At 29.5% G+C, this 23,395-nt stretch overlaps 3 protein-coding genes across 6 annotated transcripts; 1 reads left to right on the forward strand and 2 right to left on the reverse strand.

The window, feature by feature from the left end:
• Positions 1-922: 922 nt before the first annotated feature.
• Positions 923-4,240, reverse strand: LOC105250264 (LIM and senescent cell antigen-like-containing domain protein 1). Its single transcript, XM_011256262.3, has 8 exons — positions 3,905-4,240; positions 3,425-3,528; positions 3,202-3,315; positions 2,884-2,996; positions 2,563-2,755; positions 2,292-2,433; positions 1,801-2,059; positions 923-1,439 (listed from the first exon to the last, which is right to left on the reverse strand). Exons 2-8 carry the CDS (start codon positions 3,430-3,432, stop codon positions 1,237-1,239), a joined length of 1,032 nt encoding a protein of 343 aa, XP_011254564.1. The 5' UTR covers positions 3,433-3,528; positions 3,905-4,240; the 3' UTR covers positions 923-1,236.
• Positions 4,241-5,091: 851 nt separating this feature from the next.
• LOC105250265 (splicing factor 3B subunit 1) lies at positions 5,092-13,184 on the reverse strand. Of its 2 annotated transcripts, none has more exons than XM_020027243.2 (18): positions 12,960-13,184; positions 11,850-12,022; positions 11,367-11,484; positions 11,108-11,187; positions 10,810-10,977; positions 10,415-10,631; positions 9,869-10,273; positions 8,676-9,139; positions 8,228-8,585; positions 7,803-8,095; positions 7,532-7,657; positions 7,213-7,434; positions 6,959-7,141; positions 6,682-6,870; positions 6,367-6,542; positions 6,011-6,283; positions 5,657-5,873; positions 5,092-5,547 (listed from the first exon to the last, which is right to left on the reverse strand). In XM_020027243.2, exons 1-18 carry the CDS (start codon positions 12,985-12,987, stop codon positions 5,389-5,391), a joined length of 3,849 nt encoding a protein of 1,282 aa, XP_019882802.1. In that variant the 5' UTR covers positions 12,988-13,184; the 3' UTR covers positions 5,092-5,388. The 2 variants fall into 2 exon arrangements, with proteins under 2 accessions (XP_019882802.1, XP_011254565.1); XM_011256263.3 differs by having other exon boundaries at positions 11,367-11,541.
• Positions 13,185-14,075: 891 nt separating this feature from the next.
• On the forward strand, positions 14,076-21,562 carry LOC105250266 (protein lin-54 homolog). 3 transcript variants are annotated; one of them, XR_003123201.1, is made up of 12 exons: positions 14,076-14,337; positions 15,657-16,051; positions 16,124-16,441; positions 16,566-16,805; positions 16,893-17,102; positions 17,625-17,741; positions 17,817-17,951; positions 18,183-18,434; positions 19,112-19,302; positions 19,739-19,929; positions 20,252-20,448; positions 21,263-21,449. XR_003123201.1 is itself a non-coding variant. In XM_011256264.3 (12 exons), exons 2-12 carry the CDS (start codon positions 15,668-15,670, stop codon positions 21,444-21,446), a joined length of 2,472 nt encoding a protein of 823 aa, XP_011254566.1. In that variant the 5' UTR covers positions 14,076-14,337; positions 15,657-15,667; the 3' UTR covers positions 21,447-21,562. The 3 variants fall into 3 exon arrangements, 2 of the variants coding, with proteins under 2 accessions (XP_011254566.1, XP_011254568.1); XM_011256264.3 differs by having other exon boundaries at positions 19,739-19,982; positions 21,263-21,562; XM_011256266.3 differs by having other exon boundaries at positions 14,077-14,337; positions 19,115-19,302; positions 19,739-19,982; positions 21,263-21,562.
• Positions 21,563-23,395: the final 1,833 nt, after the last annotated feature.

Consider the following 23,395-nt stretch of genomic DNA (forward strand, 5'->3'; position numbering starts at 1 on the left):
CCTTATAAAGATTTTTCTTTTTCATGATTTATATTTTCACCCGTTGAAGGCCCGCTTCATCGCAACAATAAAGTAGCATGGTCCTATTTACATCGACAGCGTTTAGCACGAAATGCGGCTATCCGATTATGGTTTCAAAATAGAATTTTATCAATTATATGTACAGAAGATTTTATATATATATATATATATATATATATATATATATATATATATTGTCATTTTATTTCATAATTTTTAGTATTATTTTTTTAAATATTTTTTTTTCATGTGACTATGTGCTTTTATAAAAACGTAGGTCATCTCGGGAATTTCTGTAGATTTCTCCCTTGCTTTTGACGTCATCGAACTATGTATATATATAGCCGAATCGATTATACCGCGTTAAAGTTCAAGATCAATTGACTACATTTAGCGCTAAACGCAGCGTTAATCTTAGAATACTAATCATACTTTTAAGACATTTAACATTAATCATACGTTAAATTTACGTATGTTGAGATTTTCCCGAAGAAAAAAAATGTCGAAAGAGAGAAAAACGAGAAAAATAAACTTTTATTAAAAATAAATCATGCTATTTTAATAGAGGTAAAAATTTACTTCCGTTTTTTTTTCAGTGTGCATTTTTTTCTTTTTTCATTGATAAAATACAACTCTGTATCTCTTGTTTGTATATGTGTATATATATATATAAAGGCTATTATTTTTAGATATCAGAATTTGTGTATGGACACTTAATATTAAATACAACAATAATACAAATAAGTTTAAAAATATTTAAATAATGAGCTATATATATACAAATTGTGTATATTATACAATATAATTAAAAATATCTGCTTATTTGTTGTACATTTAAAATATAAATTATTAGCATTGTGCCTCGATTGGTTATATAAAATGTTTCAAAACTATTGCACACTTTTTTTATAGATATCAAATTAGAAAAGAATATTAGAACAATAGCTTCTCAATTGTATAAATTGCATTAAAAATTACAGCAATCCTATGTTCAAATATTTGTAGTAGAATAATAGAATAGCTTTGATACATTTCATATAGCTCTTACAATGCAATATAAAAGATTTAATATATTTTTTTATGTTAATATATTAGGCAGTATGTTTTAAGGCACTGTAAACAAAGAATATTTGATTGATCCTTAAACATTCAGAGAAGTCGGACACCATTTCTACTATTTGATCGATACTTGTAGATTCAGAGAAATTGGACCATTTAAACTGGTGGAATTCTTTTAGGATTCAGATCATACATACGTCGCATTCGCTTCTTCAATTCTTGCGGAAATTTGTCATAGCACTTTTTGCATGCGGGTTTTAAATCGAATTCGAAGAACTTTGTCTTCTGATTCATCTTCTGATCGCAGAATGCACACGCAAAATGATGGACACACCATGCTTTGTTCAATGCTGTAAAAACTGAAAAAGATATTGCATTAGATTAAAATTGTTAATATTCACAAAAAAATTGCAAAAAGAAAATTTATATAATTTCACGCTTTTGGCAGTTCAATGTAACTTTATTGAAGAAATTTTAAGAATTGTAGAAGTTCAATATATTAATAGAAGAGAAATATTATACATTATTACAAAAAAAAAATATATATATATATATTTAAAAAATCTCTAAAGAGAGTAAAAAGAAAATAAAAGTCCAAAAAAATAAAATAGTTTCCGTTTATATCATGTAAATAAGATTGATCTTTTCCAATGAAGTTTCCATTCATTGTATTTGGATTATTTAATTTTTAATATGTAGCATTTTCTATTATACACATACCATCTCCAGAAATAACTTGATTGCAGACAAAGCAAAGATTCCCAAATAATTGATGATAATGAGTCTCGCAGTATGCGAGACCCTTCTTTTCATAATGACGATGACCTAGGAAGGGTTTCTCGCATTTTGCACATACGAAATGTTCTACGTGCCAATGTTTACCAAGTGCAGTTACTACGCGCTCTTCAATGGGACGCCGACAGGCGCCGCAAATTGGAATTCCCATTTTATCATGACATCTTAAGCAATACAATTCGTTCTAAATAAGATAAAGTTGTGTGTTAATATATTAGACTATGAAAATGTTTATTGATAAAAGATGTCTTCGTACATGTAATTATAGACTATTTAAAATTTATTGTCAAACTTTTTGGCATAATTATGATTAAAATTATTTTTTATTCGCATTCTTGCACATATAAATTTAGGTATATATTTTTTATAAAAATCTTTTTACTTTAGTGATTTCGATTCAATCCACATAATCTTACCATTTCATTGGCAGCATATCCAGGTCGAGAACGAACTTCTCTGGCTTCAGAATTAAGTTCTATACCACAAGTTGTACAATTAAAGTGATATGGATGATATAATTCGCCACGGAAACGTAAAGGTTTATCATCAATCACTCCACTAGAAATTGTAGAAAATAATACTGATAATAATAATTTTTTTTTTCTTTAAATTTTATTTTTGAAAATTTTTCGGATGTTTCTTTTTATTAAATCAAACTTTTATGCAAAAATAAATAACAAAACATACTGGCATTGATGGCATATGTGTTTCCCGAGCACGCCGGCTTTCACTCTAGCATTGCATGTATGACATAACGCTCTGCCTTGACATTTGATAAAGCCTGCATCCGCCAATTCACCATTACACTCTTCACAGCGGAAACATTGTGGATGCCAGTTTGAATTCATCGCTTTAATCACACGGCCAATAACAAACTCACCTAGCACAAAAACAATAGTTTGAGTAAGTAATAGTTTGAGTATATTTAAATACATTACAAACTTTTATATGATTATCATAGCATAAAGAAATACTTATATTGAGTGCAAATCTTTAAGATTAGCTTACCACATTTGCCACAGCATGGGGCAAATAGAACATGAAAGTCATGTTCACAGTATTTGTATCCTTCAAACTCATAAAAGATTCCATCTGGAAATGGCCGAAAGCACTGTGCGCATCTGTCAAAATAACCTCATGAGATTCAATTCATAAAATAAATGGTATAATCTATAATTTTGTGTAGTGTGAAAAATAACAGAGAAACCAATGATTAAAGTACTTGAAAAATAGAAAAATAAAATTTTGTAAAAAGAAAAACTTCCCCAAGTGCAATATTTACAAAAATAGAAAAGGTAAATAAAAAATACATATATATATATTTACACGAAACATTGTGGATGCCACAATTCGCCATTTGAGTTCACAATCTTTTCATGTGCTACAAAACCTTCTCTGCAGCGAGAGCAAAACATATGATCCAATGACATTTCTGTAACCCTGCATACATATATAAATACTTATTAGTAATTAAACAATAGAAACTGAATATTATATATTAACTCGAACAATTTTTTCATTATATATTCCTCAAAGAGATACTACTTACCCTGGCATATTTTAATAGAAGAACACGATTATATGTTTAAACATTAAGAAATATTTCTACTTTTTTTTTATTCACTTGCACTTAACAAAGTTCTGTTAACAATGCTGTAAACAAATTTATATTATTGGAACATAATTAAGAATTAATAATTATGAAATTGTTAAAAAATAAAAATTCAATTAAGAATAATGTAAATTAACACATTATATTAATATTCAATTTCTTCATTATAACATCTTTATTATAACTAATTATATATTTATATATATTTATTTAAATTTAATTCTCTTGCTTGTATTTATTATCTTTAATGCGTATTTACCTCATAATGCATTTTAATTAATTCAAACACAAATGTTTAATGTTATGTAAAAAATATAATTGAAATTACTTTTTTGAGATACTAATGTTCTGCATTCTATAATTAACGTAAAGTGTATTTACGAATTTAATATTTTTAACAAAAAAGGATTTACTTACTATTAACTAATTAATGAAGACAGATAATATCCGAAGGATTATACGCGTATGATTGTGGTACAATTGTTACATCCATATTCTTGTCAGATTTTAAATCAAGATAGCCAATCCGATCTCGGCGAATGTAACATGGCCTTTTATGAAAATGAACGTGGAACTCTATGGTTGTGTTACAGATTTTGCAATTTGCCTACGCCACACCCTTACGAGAGTAACGATGACGCGAGAAGCGAATGATGTCAAGGCGCAAATTTGGAATCGTCAAGGCAGTTTTTCAGCGAAACGTCTAAACTATAAAAGTTTTGTCACACTGACGTTTAAAGCCAAGTCCAGACGTACATACATGGCATAGTTGCACATGCGCAGTATGTGCGCTATTGAAAATTTTGTTATAATTTTGTTATTATTTTGTAATATTTTGTTATAATTACTAAATAATCCAACAATCATTCTTGAAAATATATTTAACAATCGACTAACAATCGGTTTTCTATCGATTTAAAACATAATTGAAACAAAAATTTAAAATTATTCTGTAACGTCACATTAATTTTGCTAATAATAATTAAATTAACAACTATTAAACGTCAAAATCAGGCCAACAACACTAAATATATATAACAACACTAAATATATATAACAACACTAAACACTAAATATTATCAATAATTAGTTACAATTGTTAAAAGTTAGGGGTATCGAACTGTAATTATTTTAACTGTATTATTTTACACATATATATATATACATAAAATTTTTATTAAATAACATTTATGTGAATAATTATATCATTATATGTGAATAAAAATATAAAATTATCATTGTGTTGTGATAAATAACAATATTTGTTACATAATAAGCATCAAAAAATTGTTTTTTTTAAGAATACAATATTATAAATCAAAGAGTTACAAACAAAAAGTAAAATGTAATACATTAGAAAAGCAAATTTTTATTTTAGTTTTTAATTTTATTATTAAAGTTTTCGAGATATAATAAATATAGAGAATTTTTCAAAAATTTAGAATTTAAAAAGAGATCAAATGCTCTGATACAGAAATGAAAAATATAAAAACTAAACTAATTAAACAAACTAATTTTCTTATATAACAACACATTTTTATAATATATCAACTTTTACTTTATAAAGAAAAATATAAAAAAAGTATATCAATTTATACATTCGGACATATATGACAGAATCATTAAATGTTTATCTACATTATAAAGTAGTAAATTTTTACCCATATTATAAATATAATTTAATTCGTCAACATTTAATCAATGATGCACCTAATTGATTCATTAAATACAATTCAATATCCTGAAATGAGAAACTCTCTCTATACATCAGGTTTTAATTTTAGAATGATTTTCACAAATTTGTCTCCAATAAAATTATTCTTATTATATAGGAGTGTAGTCAATATAAATTATTATGTAATTCATTGTGTTTCTCGCAACTATTATATGAATGTTGTTTATTATAATACATAATCTAATTCATATCTTATGTATTGGTTCTTTGGATCATTCATGATACGAGGATAACCAGCTACAAGAGCATCCTGTCCGCCAATGTAAAGAGAATTATATATCTTCCAATAAACGTCACGAACTTTACGGGCTGGATGGAATAAACCCTGTAACAAAAAACAAACACTTGTGAGTAATGTATATATTTTTAATATTTGCCAAGATAAAAAAATTACTAATATATAAATACGCGAGCACGCAATTATAATTACATACTTGTAATGTGTATTGCAAAATTTTGATTGGTCCAAGCGCGACACGTAATCCATCCACAGCATCCATGAACGCCTGGACTAAATGCGGCGAAGTCTCGAAAACATTGGGCCACACATGATTCAATAAATGTATCAACGCATCTTCACATCCAAATCCGTATACACCTAATGCCATATGTTTAATAGCAGCACAAGCTGTCTGTCTGTGTACCAAGTCTCTGAAAAGGATAAGAGAAAGATCAGAAATAACTTACAAAATTAAATCCAAGCAAATATGTATAAAGAAAAATCGATAAAAGAATAAAATATATTATAAACAATAAAATTAATATATTATTTTAACATTAACTCTTACCTGTCCATAAGCGCATCTTCTAGCAATGGGCTGACAGCATAAATGTAATCTTTACCCATCTCCCCAATATATTCGAATAAGAACGACAAGGATTTCAACACTCCGTTCTGTACATTTAACTCAGGTACCCTATACTCGTTCATTAATGCCGGTAATACTGTGAACGGACTACAAGTTTCAGCAACTATGGCAATAGCAACTGTGGTACAAACACGATTTTGACGTTCCTGTACTTTTAAATTGTTTAAAAGTGTCGCTAAGACATCGTGCGGCCTGTTCGAGAAGAAAGAAAATACTATATTATATAAATATATACATTTATATGTATAAACAGTATTGAATTATTTTTAACTTACCCAATAGCTTTCGCGATATAACCAAAAGTGTTCACCGTAGCTCTTCTAATAGCTTTCTTATGTGCCTTCAATAATTCCAACAATTCGAAACATATTCTCATCCATTCTCGCGCGGAAACATACTCGGGACCTCGATCTGCGATTCTACCCACAAGATCAATACAATTTTCTTGTACCTATGGCAAAGTAATATATTAAACTCATATCACGTATATTTAAGATAAGATAGAATTTTTATAATATTGAAATTTATATCATTTAACAATACGTTTTATATGAAATAGTAAATAGCCCAAGGTGTACATGAGTTTTTACCTTTTCATGTCTGTTTTTCAGGATGGGTGTAAGCCTTGGTAACAAATCTTTGATAGGTGGTGTCATCTTCGTCATTCCTATAACATTAACGATAGCTTTTAACGCTCCTAAAATGCTACCTAATACTTCTGGATATTCTTCGCCTAAATATTCATACAGAACGACTCCCAGATGTCCCATAAGTTTTTCCTAGAAATATCGCATATATATATATTTCGTTTATTCTAAATTTATAAATAATAAAATCAAAACATATTGTCCACTATAAATTTCTTACCTCTTGACAGGTCTTCATAACCACTGCGATGCGCGAAATAAGATCTGCAGCTTGTTGTCTGACTTTTGCAGATTTGTTATTCAATCTCCACAATATTGTACCACATATCTGTGGAAGATACGCCTTCACTCTTTTACCCAATGTGTTCACAATTGTACCGAAACCGTTCAGCATAACAACGTCCTATAAATAAAGCTTGTTTTAATTATCTGTTCTTTTTTTAAATATAATTTAAAAATATAGGATCAACAAACCTCGGTTGTTTGCTCCTGAAAGGCGTATAAAATTCCATCAATAAGCTGTTCCTCTAGACGAGAATCGACATCCGCCGCTCCTAAGTTGCCCATTATTTTTTCAATGGTTTCCATCACCATTTTTCTATATTGTTCATTTTCGTCCTTTAAGTCATCTACTACTCTATTAATAATTTCTGATGCGCCCACTTTGTTGGCTATTTCTACTGTTGTATCCACAAGCTACAATTTTATTTTTATTTTGTTATTAGTAATTCATTAATTTCTCTTTAGAATTACAAAAGAAAATTTTTCAATGATTTATTCATTTTATATTTACCTGTCTGTAATTTCTACGATCTAGTGCCATACGATGATTCCAAAAGTGTTTAAAGAAGTGAGGCAAAATTTCATCCTTTATATATTGAGCTTCTACACCATCAGTTGCACAGCATTGTTTGACTACCTATTTTAAATATATATAAAAGTAGTATATATATATATATAAAAGTACAATGTAATTAAATCATATAATATATGTATATATATATATAAACTTATATGCGAAAACTGAGAGATCATTTTCACGATAAATAAAATAATTTGTTTACCTTCAACACAATTTTCTTCATTTCTTCATCAGGAGATTGAAATTCACGTATAAGAATTAACATTACTTCCCTAGTATAATAGTTCGCATACTCCGCATCCATAAGAGGGATGAGATAACCGATAGCTTTTAGGAACGCTGCTAATCCTTTTCCTCTGTGCGTACGAATACCCTTCCAAAGAGGTTTTAGCACAGAGTCAAAACTTTCGATACCATAAGGTGTTGCTGCTTCAGCCAGTGCGGCGATGGCTAACGCAGTAATTGTTCGTACTTTTTGCTGCTCGTCCACCAAACCTGTAATATTTCGTGTTGCGGTTATTTGTTAAAAAGATGATATATATAACTTAAGAGAAAAAAGAAAATTAAGACTAGAAAAAGAAGTTAATTTAATGATAAAATTATGTAACTGTTAATTTATTTACATACCATGCTCTATAATTTCCACCAAGCTTTTCAAATGTGGCAAAATGGCACAACCCATCAATATAGCTATTTGTTGCACGATCTTGATACCAGTATGTCGCGCTTGCCAGGATTTTTTGCTGCGACAAACAGCTTTTAAGAATGGAAGAAGTGAAGGGATTCCGAGAGCGGATGCTACAACAGCGAATGCTCTTGCTGTTGTATTACGAACGTATTCATCGATGTTATCGATATCTGGTCTCATTGTGGAGATCATTGTAGCCAGTCCTGCGGCTTTTGCCAAATTAGAAATAATCTCTCTGCCTTCGACACGAGCATAATAATCCTCGTCGATCAATAGAGGCTCGATGACGACCAGAATCTAAATATTGATAATGCAGTAATTAAACAAAAAATTGAAAATAAAACAAAAAATTGATTTATAATGCAAAATTATACCTAAAATAATTACCTTGTGTACATACGGCCGTACTAAATCGTCGAGTTTATACAGAATGCGATCGATGACTTTGACCAAAAGATGACGTTCTTGATCTTCAAGAGTCGGTGACATGAGAAGAGGGAGAATTTGATTAAAGAGTGGTCCGGCGCCAAATTCCCTCGCTTTGTCAGTAATTTGTCGTAACGCAGCTTTGCGCATCGGTGGAGTTCCGTTTTTAATTTTCAAAAGCAATTTCATAATTTTTCTTTCTTTTTGTTCTTCAGGACTCAGCGTTTCTTCGTCCACATCAACTAGCAACTTATCAAAATACTGCGCATCTTCCGGTTTCATGAATGGTAAATTACCCTTCGGCTGATTATCTATGTACTTGGCGCTTTTGTCTTCCGTTTGAATGAAGAAACCTTGAGGTGTACCAGCGATGGGCGTGGGTGTCGCCGTGAGTTTTCTAGCAGGTGTACGAATAGGTATATATCCTGAAAAAACACATAGTGATTATGCATGACATATAAAATCAAACATAAAATGTTAAAGTGCAAAATTTTTTTTTACTAATAATTTCTATTCAAAAACTTTTGATAAACTTTATAAATTTTTATTAGATTCTGAATATATATCTTTAAAAATTTTAAAAAGTATATACATCTTTAATACATCTTTTATACATCTTTAAAGTATATACATCTTTATATACATCTTTAAAGATTTTAAACTAGTATTTATTTAATTTTTAATTGATGTATTTAATGAATATATATTCTTTATATAAAATTATTCTCATTTAATAGTAAAGATTTAAAGATCTTTAGTTTAGAAAGAGAAAAAATATAATTCTTCATATAACTTGTAAAATGTTAAAATGTTAATTTGAATATTTATGTATTGTGTTTTACATTTTATTTTTATTCTTTGGATTTTTAAAATGTAAACAATAAGTTATCTCTTCCAATTTTATAATATAATTAAATATACAAGAATTACTTGTTATTTAATTGCATGTGCATGAAAATATTAATTAACTAATTATCATTTAACTGATCAATCAATAAAATAATTGACCATATAAAGTAGAAATTATTTGTGAATGTTTGTTTTTAAGATTTCTGATCCTTTAATATTTTAAAAACTATGTAATTTATATTTTCAGAATATCAAGCCATAGTGCACATAAAATGGAAATATTTTCTGTATCTTGTGTATCTTACCTGCCGGAGGTTGCAAGATCTTGTACCCAGGTGGAAACAGTGCATCCAACTCATCATCCGAGAGAGGTCTATTTCGCTCATCTATCTCGCGTTCCCAACGGTAAGCCTGCAATTGTTCAGGTGTCATGGACATTAAATGTCCTGGAGTTGGAGTAGCCAGACCCATTGCCTTGGGTCCCGTCGGTGTGGTAGCACTTGGAGTCAATATCGTTGTCTGATGAGGTGTTGTTAGAGGTGTTGCTGGAGTTTGCGGCGTCATCGAGCCTGGCGTTTGATTCGACGGCGTCTCGTCCCATCGACTTCTTCGTTTGCTCGCCGAAGGTGTTGGAGTCTCTTGTATTAAGTCCCCAGCAACACGATCAGTTCTCGGAGTTTCTGCCCAACCGCTGTTATGTCCGGGAGTTTCTACAATATAAGATTTAAACAATCATATATAAATTATGTCACTACTTAAGAAAAATAACTAATACATATATAATCAATAAATAATTACTTGTACAGCAAACAACAATTAGCATTAATAATAATTTAAAATTGTATAACAACCTCTTTCAGTTTTTGGAGTTTCATCCCAACGATTTCTTCGACTCGTTACTGTTTTTTCATGAGAAGGCGTTTCTCTTCCTGGAGTCGCAGCTCCTGGCGTTGCATGCGCAGGAGTAGCGTCCCACATTCTTGTACTCACTCCTGGAGTAGCTCCAGGAGTTTCTGCTCCTTTACCATGGCCTGGAGTTTCATCCCATCTAACAGCAGCTGGCGTCACCTATTACAACAATTATAAAATAAAAAATTATAATAAAAAGGGGAAAAATTTTATTTTATAATATTGATTTAAACTAATCAAATTTTAAGAGATTTTTTTCATATTAAATTCAATTAAAGAAAGTTAAAGATTTGAATAAAAGAATTAAAATAACATAAAGATAATATGATAAACATACATCTGCATTATCCCAAGATGTGGGTGTTGCTGAAGTACCAGATAACTTTTTCTGCACTGGAGTATCATCTGTCTGATCCCAACGGCCTCTCTTTTTGGGAGCTGGTTTAGGTTCGCCATTGGCTTTTAGAGTACCTTCTTTAGCCTTTTCTACTAATCTTTTTCTTAGCTACAAGAAAATATAAAAATACAAAATATAAACATAAAAGTTTTACTGATTATATATTTATTTTTAATATTCTTTAAATTTTCTTTTTATATGTATTGTATATGCAAAAAATATTTGAATTTTAACATACCTCTGTCTCTTCACCTTTGAGCATTTGTTCTCGCATAATCTCAGTATATGTTCTAGAACCAATGTCAGGTGTCTTACCACCTATAATTAAAATAAAAGAAGTCATATCAATGTTGTAATTAAGTTGATTGAATATGCTAAATAATTGTGTATAGATATTTAATGTATAGATATTTAATGTAATATATAATTGTCGAACTAATTTACAATCATTTAATATTTATTGTTTAGTTACAAATTATAAAAAAAATTCTACTAACCTTCAGCAAATGGATCAACACGTTCAGGAGAGATAATCATTCTACGTCTTTTTTGCCTGTATTCATCTTCTCTATCAGCTATAGTAGGTCGTCGTCTGTCCGCAAATGGATCATAATCTTTCTCCTCTCTATCTGCTACGGTGGGTAGTCGTTTGTCCGCAAATGGATCATAATCCTATTCCATACAAAATAAATTTGTATCAATTTCAAGATTTTTATATATATATATATATATATATATATATATATATATATATATACACGTGATATATACGTATGTACACATACATACATATATATCACTATATTAAATAAAAAAATTGTACTTTATAATTAATTGTACTATATTTTTCTGACCTAATCTTTAAATTTTTTTAAAAATCTTTATTTTATAAAGTGAATATAAAAATATTAGTAAATAAGTCTTTTAATAAATGTTATAAATATTGTAAAAATATATTGTAAAGTTTCAATCAACAATACTTCAATTTCATCGTTGGTTGCAATCGATGTAACATAGCCATCAAATTTATTATCATCATAGATGTCTTGATCATAAAATCCAGTCTTTCCCAAAGCAACCTGTTCTTTCTCAGATGTTGTATTTAAAAGCTCCTTCTTTTTCGATTGTATCTCTCTTATCTGTGCTTCAATATCTACAATATATAAAATACAAATGAAATATATGAAATTATTACACTGTACAAAAATTCAGATATACACACACACACACACACACACACACACACACACACACACACACATATAAAAGTACATATGTATACACACACACACACACACATATGTGTATGTGTGTGTGTGTATATAGTAGCCAATTATAACTAATATAACTGAGAGAAAAAAGTATATTTATTATTGATATGCACAAATTATATAATTAAAAATAAAGATATCCTAAATATTTAACATATTAATTCTAATAATTCTATTAATTGACTAATAAGTATCATTATTTATTTTCAATATAATTTTAACGTATTAATTATCATAATTGATTAAAAAATACCATTACTTATACACACAATGTTTTAAAATCTAAGGAACAAACTTCTGGAAAGGGTAGGTTTCATTAATTATTTTCATTTTATTTTTTTTAACAAACCCATGCATCCTGCAACGCATCCTTAAAGAACTATGCATCCTTGATTGAACATGACATTACATATAATATCTGTCCTTTAAATAAAACAAGTAAATAAATAAATAAATTAAATTAAATCTATCAAATAAAATAAAAACAAAAAGATAAAAATCAAGTAGGATTGTTAAAGAGAAGATATTTCTTGATAAAAATTTATTCTTTTAATGAAACCTACCATATTCCCACATTCCTTATTCTTTAAATCTTCCAAATCACTTTGTATATAATTATTCTGAAGTATGTTAAATGATGAGTATGATAAATAACCTGATGTTGATATATAATAGAGGTTAAATTAATAGTCTTTTATATACATTTATATACATATATTTATACGTATATAAATATTTATATCTTTAAATTGTACTTATCAGTGCGTATCAACAAATTAGAAGAAATTAATCAGAGAAAATGTGTGGTAGATATGAAACCTTTATGCGTCCTCGGAATGGAGTCCATCGTGAAGAAAAAGCTGGCGAATATGCCTTCCCTTCTTTTTTCTTCTCCTCTGTTGGATCACCTTCCTATGGGACGTAGTAAGACGAGGAATTACGCAGTTTACGCAAGATATATATCAATATAATAATAATACGTTGAGAGTTCGGCGAAACATTGAATTATTCAATCTACAATTGTATTATCCACGCATACTGTCATGAACTTTAACAGTTAGAAAGAGAGCTTATCGGCTTTTTCAGAAACAACTCTATACCATAGGAACTTTCTTTGAACAGAGATTACTCTAGAATAGTCGAAACTACTGCTAAAAATTATTGCTCGAGGATAATCCAATGAGATTACAGTAATATACATGTTTGTCAAACGATTGGCTATCGCATAGGGAATTCTAGAGTTTTCATCAGAATTCTGGAAATTCTCTATTTGGTAGCCAATTGTCATCTTTAATAAATTTGGAAACTTTCCAGCAAGAAAAGACAGGTAGATATATATAAATGTCACGCAATTGATTATTAAATAAAAAGTTTTCAAAGTTTCGAAAAGTTTTCTTTTTTATAAATGCTGATACAGAAAAATTAATTATGAAATGAATTAAACAATGAAAAATAAAAATAAAAAGTATCAAACAGTAAAAAGAATAAGAATTAATTTTCAAGTACATATGTTCTAAGTATAGAATTTATTTCTATTGAATTATAATTAGAGTATGAGTACTTGAAAATTAATTTTTATTCTTTTTATTTTTAATACATAATTATTTCTAAATAATTAATATCATTATTATCAGTCAAACGAAAGGAAGTTAAATTATTAGAATATATATACCATATAAAGCAAAAAATAAAAACCGAAATAAAAATAACGATCTTTGATTACGTTTATTCTCTCTCTCTCTCTCTCTCTCTCTCTCTCTCTCTCTCTCGTTGAAGGTATAATTAAATAATGAAAATGATTTAAACAGAGTTCCCGCGTTTTTTTGATTCTCCGCTGGATAGCGCCACGGTAGCCGTCACGAACCCAAGGGCAGGTTTCCCATCTCGCTGTCGGGCTCAGTCTTCGACTCGGGTTCAATCTTCGCCCGCGTAAGCGCGAGAAATGTCACTTTCGCGATCCGCAAAGTGCGCGATCAACAAACCCGCGTCACGCTTGCGATAACGCTCACCCGTGCCATACGATACGCGAGCACTGCTCGCGAATTCCACGAAAGGCACGCGTCGTTCTGCGCGCGGTGGGAGCCCTCTCGTCGCGTTTCTCGGCGCAATTTTCGGATCGCGACAGTGCGGTGCACTGTGGGCCAGCAATGGTGAGCGCGTGATTTTGAACAATTCGAGCTATCGAAGGAACGCGCAGGTATGTACGCTAGACGAGCCAAATAATTCGCGGTCCTTACCCTGCGTCCTCCTCCCTGCCCGCCCCCGTAGAACTCGGCCAGACTCCAAGGGAGATCGAGAAGGAGGGAAAGCCGCGGGTTCCCGTGGACCCGTGCGCCGACCCTCGAGGCCCGTTTATCACCTACTCACTCGCTCCCCGACTCGAAGGCTTTGAGGTTATGTTTCGCGTTTATTATCCCGCTCTTGATCATCGACGCCGATCCCCCCGGACGATCATCCTGTTCCTCGAACTCGCGAGCAGCGAGTCGCGCGCGACTCGCTGCTCGCGAGTTCGAGTCCGCTCGAGTGCGCTTGAAAATTCGCTCCGTAAAAATGGCGCGTTCCGCCTTGTTGTAAATGGCGCTGATGTTCGAAGCGGGACTTCGCGCTTCGAACTCTCGTTTTGCTTTTTTTTTCTTTTATTACGCAAATTCGAATCCTGCTTTCGAATCCACTTTGTCCTTCTCGTTCGAGCTTCGTTCGACGAGTGACTTTTCGTTCCCGCGACTTTTCGAAAGACGACTGTCAACTTTAAAGTGCGTTTCTCTCTCGAAATTTTATACAATTGGAAATTATTTCAATGAGAGAGAGAAAGAGAGATAAGTTGAAAAAAAATTGGAATACAAGTGATAGAAACAATCATTGAGATCGTACGCGCTTGACAGTTTGTATGCTTAGCTTATGTTGATTATGTTTTTCATATATATTTATAAATAAACAAAAAGTTGTACGTGAAGAATAGATAAATATTTGAATTTGATATGGGATTTTATTTTGTGCTATTGCAAGTTGGTATATAAGTGTGTACACACAGAGAGATTACTTTTGAATTATAATTTAATTATATTTATACTTTTTTTCTATATTTGCATTAGTTCTATAACAATAAAATTTTCATTATTTTTCTCTTTCATTTTATTGTATTTATTGTAAGATTATTTTTGCACTTTGATACTGTTTATTTTTAATGTTACAATTTATATTTGAATAATATATATTTAAAATTAAATGAAAATAAATTTGTTATTCTAATTACATTACTATTCATATTTCATCTTCTTCGTTAAATGTCACAGATATCTTTGTTAAAATTTTGTTAAGATAAAACTTTGTTAAGCTAATTTTATGAATTGAAGAAATATATCTGTATTATTGTAACTTGTCTAACATGTATATATAACCACATATGCTTCCCACAATTTGCAATAATTTATAGAAGAAAATAATTAAAACTTGATGTTAGGTAAATAAAATTTACAAAATTTGACTTGGACTTAATATTTTTATTATTTCAATCAGGGATCATCGTCATGTCCACTAATAAGGGACAGAATGCGAGGGCCTTGGTGGAACCTATAGCTTTGGACTCGCGTACTCTAGGAGACAATGATCTCAGCGCACTAAGCTTGTCCCATAATAGCGAGCAGTACACATCAAATGACTTCGATGCCTTCGCGAATATTCAAGCAGAACTTGAATGCATGAACGCGGACGAAGTTATGACAGCGGCCGACGACCGGATAATAATCGAGCGGAACGTTGAGACTGAAACGATAGTACCTGATGTGGAGATGACCGAGATCTCTGAGCAAGTGCAGGCTGAACACGTTTACTCGACGGCCAATCAGAGCAACCAGAATGTCGTATTTCAAACGAAGCCCACACTGCAAAGAGTACCCGCGTCGGCTGTCCAGGTAATAAATTTCGCCATCGTAGCATATTATTAGAGTGCGATCTACACTCTGCTCATGTTAGCTTATCTTCAGGTAAAACCAAGTATTCAAGCTACGCAAAGTCAATCAATTATGATAGTGTCACCTGCAAGCGGACAAGGCACTAGCCAAATACTGAAGATATCACATCCGCCAACAGCTTCGGCCGAACAGTTGCAGTCCTTAGCTCAGACTCTCATAACCGGCAAGTCCGCGGATGGAAGCGTCGTTCAACTAAGGTCAACTCAGCCTGCTAAATCTATCGCGACAACTAGTGCCTCAGGAAACATCACAATTAGTAACATGCAAAATCTTAAGATAACGCAGCCAACGTTGAAACGAGCAACACAAAATGTCCAACAAGGACGCAATGTAAGATATTGTGTAAAATTTGTGATCTTTATGAATAAAAATATCGTTAGACAACAAATATCTTTTTTAATGATAAAAATCTCGCGAAATCTGAAGATAAATTATCTTTTGATTAATCTTGCAGGTATACACAAAAATGATATTGACAGGAAATCAGCCGCAGCCTGGTACTCATCAAGTTCTCATTACAAGTTCCCAAAGTGAAAATCAGTCGAGCTCAGGAATCAAATTCCTCAATAATAGCTCTTCTAGTTATGGTATAACAAGCCCGACGAAAACTATAACGTTAGCACAGGCCCAACAAATGGGTATACTCTCTACCAATAAAGTGCAACACATTTTACCATCATCCTCGCAAAAGCAGGTGTGTTATAAATTTTTGCACTATACAATATAACTTAAAAAAATATTTAACATGCGGTTATGTTATGTTACATTTATCTTTTCAAAGGGTATGATATTGAATAAGCTATTACAAACCTCGACATCGCAACAATCTAAGGTGACCATAGTACCTACCAATACTGCAAAGTCAATGCCGACCAAAATCCTACCTGCACCAATTACGAATATTCAGGCCAAATCCTCGAATCAGCAATCCACATTTATTTCATCTAAGTCGTCCGTGCAGCAAAGTCCACAGAAAGTCATCATCAGACAGGTTTGAAAGATTGTTTGAAATTATAATCAATAAATTTAATTTCAGTTCTGATATCCATTTTGGAAGTAATTATGTCAAAAATAGATTAAGTATTTTTCAAATGTATTTTAAAGCAATATTATTATTAAGGATACGAGTTATTGGACATCGATATTCATGCTATAAGATCTTTAAAATACACATATAATTATTTTTTATGGATGGAAGTAGTTTTAATCTTGATCCTTATCAGCTCAATTTTGGCAACTAACTGTATAAAACTCTGAACCTTACAAAGAGTAAGCTGAATATGAGATATATTTTGTACATGGACATTTATGTCTGAAAACTTATATTGGTCTTAACAGCTTGGCTTGGATTTTTTCAAGAAGATAAACAAAAACTCTCTTAATATCATTGTTTTAATTTTGGCAATAATCAATAATTATAACTTATTGATTTATAAGATGCATATTATGATATGTATATCTTAAAATAAATTATGAATGAAATTTTAAATTATTAAAAGAAATCATTTTTTAGAGTTCTTTGAAACCTGGCACTGTACTTGGAAGTGGTCAAGTAATTAGAATACCTGCTAACCAGAATATTGTAACTGGATCAAATCAAGTCCATCAAATTCAGATGCCTGGAAGACACGTATGTTATTTTACATTTTATTTATAGATAACTTTATTCATGAATGTGTATCATTTATATTATGTTGCTTCTTAGGTGCAATATGTAAGATTAGTCAGTACTTCAACAGGGACTACCAATGTTGTTACTGTAAGCAAATCAAAACCTGCTACGACTCTTCAGACTGTAGGTATCAGTCAGAAAGTAGGAAGTCAACAGCAGATTGTAAAGGTATACACGAGAATTGGATATTAATTTTGAACAAACGGTTTGAGAGAAAAAAATTATCATGTACACTTGAAGCATATATTTTTGTTTATAAGAAATATAATAATTTTAGAAATTTATTTTAATTAATATAAAAGGCAATACATGAAACAATATATTATAAAATGTTATACAATGTATTCAAAATGTATATTACAAAGTATATCACATGAATTTTTTTTTATTTTCATCTAGGTTGTGCCGTTAAATACTGGCAATCAATCTCTAAGAACTGTCGCACCGAAAGCAACGTTGACAAGTGGCAGCCAAAAACTACTTATACCTGCGGCGGCTGCTGCTGCGGCAGCTGTTGGCAATCAGTCGAAGAGTGCGGTAGCAATTCCAGCATCAGCATTGAGTCAGTTAGCGTCAGGACAGGCAGTTCTGTCGGCTAATCCGAGCGTCGGGAACATCGTCGTCCTTCCTGCTCAATATATTCAGCAACAGGTTCAATACATTCGTTTCTGTTCTTTATCCAATTTGCTTTTTGAGACGAGAATGTCGGGAATTATCACAAACATTACTTAATATAATCATTTTTGTATATCAAATGTTGCATTTTAAATTAGTTAATTAAATCTTTTATTACATTTGTACAAAATTGTACAAAATTAAGTAATTCTACACATTTAAATATTAGAATATTAAAAAATTGATAATACTATAAATTTAAAAATAAAAGTCATAAGAGACTTTTTAAAATAGAGAAAAGTCTCTTTAATTCAATTATTTTATCTTCACATAAAATATAATTGACTCACAAATGATATGTGAGAAAATTTGAAGAATTTGATAGATAATCCAATATTGCAAATATTATTTTAATTTTAAATATGCTTGATTTTATATATAAATATTGTAGAGAAGATTTAGAAATATTAAACAATAGTCTTTGTTCCTAATAATTATAAAATATTTTTAGTAATTAAATAAAATTGTATTATTTTGATTTACTAAAATATAAATTATATAAATTTATATTATTTTATTATAAAAATTATAATATATAAATTTATCTTATTTATATATATTATATTTGTGTAGATACGTTTTCTTATTTATAAAATTTTCTAAAAATTTGTATCTAATTTGTGTATGTGCAAAATATATTTCTTCTGTCAAAGCAGTCAACAGATGACGGAAAATTGAAGTCCCAAACAACGTCCGGTCTTCTAGGAAGTTCACAAAGCTCTACAACAACTCTATGCGTGATTGATGGAAAGAATTCTCAAAGAGGGACTTATAGTACTGTCGAACCGAATGGTATCAGGCCAAGAAAACCTTGCAATTGCACTAAGTCACAGTGTCTTAAACTGTAAGCATTTTTTTTAAGCAAAAAATTTCTACACAAAATATTTAAAAATTCTATGTGAATCAAGATTTTGTAATTTCTCAAGCCGTCTTAAAAATTATTTTTTATTTTAAACGATTTTTTTTTGCTTAAGTAGACGTATTCTTAAATATCTTTTATATATAGTAGGCTTTGAATTTTACTACATTCCTTTGTTATCAGCATGACAGTTTGAAGCATCTTTCTGAAAATATTCGTAAATATATTATTTATCTTATGAAAAGATTATTAAAACAAGATATTAATTGAAGTAACTATGTTATAAAATTAATGAAGAAATAATATATCCATAAAAAAGATTATTGTTAGTAGAATAAACACACAACTTTTATATCAAACTCTTTCAATCTATAAATATATTCTTTAAGTAAAATCGACGCTAATAATATCTTTGTTTTAGTTATTGCGATTGTTTTGCGAATGGCGAGTTTTGTCATATGTGCAACTGCAACAATTGCTCGAACAATCTTGGAAACGAGGAGGAGAGACAACGCGCGATTAAATCCTGTCTTGAACGCAATCCTAATGCCTTCCGTCCTAAAATTGGAAAAGGTCGTGAGACTGGTGATGATATAAGGAGACACAACAAAGGTTGCAATTGCAAACGTAGTGGTTGTCTTAAGAATTATTGTGAATGTTACGAGGTATTTTAACATCATTCATGTCGTTCAACAATTATGTTTATACGCGTTTTTTTCTAATCTGTCATTGTTTGATAAAATACATAGTTTATATTCTCATATTTTTTAATTGCATTTTCATATTTTATTTCGGATTAATGTAAATAATATGTCTAATAATTGCTATTTAATAAAAATATTAATGACAATATTTTTGATAGTTTTTTGAATAGTTATGTACTTGTTTGTTAAATATATATAAGAAAACATTGTATTTTTTCCTTCTTTTTCAGGCAAAAATTCCGTGCTCAGCGAATTGTAAGTGTATTGGTTGTCGCAACATCGAAGATCCAATACTGGAAAAAAAATCCTTAAAGGATTTAACGGAAACAACCGAAGTCAGAACGACTCAACTTAGTTTAAACAAAGCACAGCTACAATTGTCAGAGATGGCTTTTAGACCTCCGGCTGTATCTAACACCGGTACAAGGTTTGTATTATGACTGTGAAATGAGATTTCTTTATAAATTTTATAACTTTTAAAAAATTTAAGATTAAAACATGCCGAGTTAGGCATTAATGACTAAATTAAAATTCTGCATATAATTCTTATTGCAACAATTCTTATATTTAATTAATATTTAATTATGATATTGTTATCCTAAAATAATCGAATTGCAACATAAAAGGAATTAAATCTGTAATGCGAAGAAAAAATCACATAATTTTTGTTTCTGATATGTAAGCAGTCAGGAATCTTAAAATAGATAAATAAATTTTGAACGTAAATAATAAAAATAAAGCAGAAGTATCGCTAAGGATCCAAATAATATATATATATATATATTTATTTATTTATAGTTTTGTTGAAATTGATAATATTGTTTAGAACACTAATAATGTATAAGTTTTATTGAAATATTTACTTTTTACTTATCAATCAATGACATGATAATAATCTCTAAAATAATATATGAATATGAATATATATGAACCTAAAAAGAATTAAAAAATAATTCAAAGATGATTTTTGACGATCAAACTTAATTCAGGTGTATTTCTTAATGGCTGTAATTGAAATAAGAAAGATATTTTCGTATTTCCAAAGATTACATGTTTCTTATATTTACTAAGATAGAAAAGAAAGAAAATTTCGAATCGCATATTTAAGAAAAAGCGATATTCTAGAACCAATTTAGAGACCTTTATTGACTTTATAAAATAGAAATTATAAAAACATTGTACATTTGATAATTCGAATTCTACGGTTATGTATATATATTTGCATTTTTTGCTTGTTACAGACAACCATTCAATTTTTTAACGGACAAAGTAGTAGATATAACATGTCAATGTTTAATGGCGCAAGCAGACGAAGCAGAGCGTAACATGCTCGATGATGAGACGTCACAACGTCTCATTATCGAAGAGTTTGGTCGCTGTTTAAAGGAAATAATCGAATCAGCGCATAAAGCTGAAGCTACCTAGCAGGTGTATTCGCGTGATTTGTATTGTAATTTTCATTCGCCGTTATTGTTTATGGGAATTGGATAGAAATGAAGAGATAGTACAATATGAGTGTTGTTACCAAAGACGTTATCATACAAGATACGAGCACTGGTCTTCACCAAGCAAAATTTTGGAAATCGTTCTGCAAACTTCGAATCATCCGTTAATAACCTTCAAGAGAGAAATTCATGATAAGTAATTTTGTCTGTGAACTTACTTTTAAATAATAAACCATTCTGAAAATGTCAGTTATATGAGTAGAGGCGAAACGCTTTCTTCAATTTCTATTTACAAGAAAAATAACATTATATATTTATATTATAAAAATGATTTTGTTACTTCAAAGCTTCTGCTAAGCTATACGTTGCTTGTGTGAAATTTATAAATAACATGGAAGAAAAATTCGCAATTCAAGTTTTCAAATATTTTTCAACATGACATTATTATAATTCTAAATGAGAAAAAAGAAATAGATTAACTATATAATCAAGAATATTTTTCATCATATTTTCATCATTTTTTAAATCATATTTTTCAGACATAATGTCATATTGTAAAAAACGATAGCATCATATTCGCCTAGTAGTACAATTATGTTATCAGCATTAACGCTTAATAAGTTCACACAGTGTCATAGTAAAAATATATATAGAGAGAGATGGTAAAACATTTTGTGGATTTATCTTATGAATTTATTGATTATATACCATATATTTTTAGAAATAATTCGTTATATTTGCAAAATAATATATATATATATAGAAGGCAAAATTAAAATAGTTATAGAAATTTTATTAATCTGCACCTTCTTTCTCACAACTTACTTAATCACAGAGAAAGCAGAGTTATAGGAGTCTAAGTTGCAATTATTGCATTATATCTCAATTAATAATATAATACAAATATATATGTATATGTTTCAAAACATACAAATGAATTTATTAATCAAGATATGTGCATAAATACTATGACTTAGATTCTTGTAAGTCTTTCCGGTTTTTGTGATTGTACATTAAAAATCCTTTATACCCATAATATATATTCACAGCTTGTTTAATTGTGAATATTAAATACCTTAGTGACATTAATTATAAGTACTGAATAATTTCATTTAGTATATAAAAAGTATTTGATATTATGTATGAATAATTATATAAAGAATTTTATATTATTTACTTTGAATGAAAGATATTTTCTTGAAGTTTCATATTCATCTTTAATTTTTAATAGTTTGTAACACGTTAGAGTATCTATGACACTGATTTAAATAAACCATTCATTTGGATTCTAAAAAAATACAAGACTATGTATCATATGTACATGTATGTATTTCTTTAATTAAAATGTTATGATTAAAATTGTCATGATTAATAATTCTGTGTGAATTTTAATTATATAAATCATTTTAGAAATATTTATGTAATAAGTAAACAAATCACTTTTTTCAAATTTATACAGATGGATTTCCACCTATTGATTATTAATCCATTACTCCTATGCGAAGCTATTCCAATTCATTCCAATTCTTGAATATTATTCGAACGATTTCAATTGCATGTCAAGAAACAAATAATTGAAAATACATAGATACATATTTCTTGTCGCATTATTTTTATCATTTTTTATAAATATCTCAAATATTAAAAAAAACATTTACAATTTTGTTATAATAATAAATTATTGTATATGTTATATATATATATATATATATATATATATATATATATACCATATATATATGTTACACACATATATTTTATATATTAATATAAATTATATATTATGTAATTTATATACACGTATATAAATTATATAATTAGTAAATATATTAGTATATATAATTAGTAAATTTATATAATTTACATAATGTAATAATATATATAATTTGTTATAAAAGCATATATATATATATATATATATATATATAT

This window comes from Camponotus floridanus, unplaced genomic scaffold, assembly GCF_003227725.1.
Source record: "Camponotus floridanus strain SB8 unplaced genomic scaffold, Cflo_v7.5 scaffold4, whole genome shotgun sequence".
Classification (NCBI taxonomy): Eukaryota; Metazoa; Arthropoda; class Insecta; order Hymenoptera; family Formicidae; genus Camponotus; species Camponotus floridanus.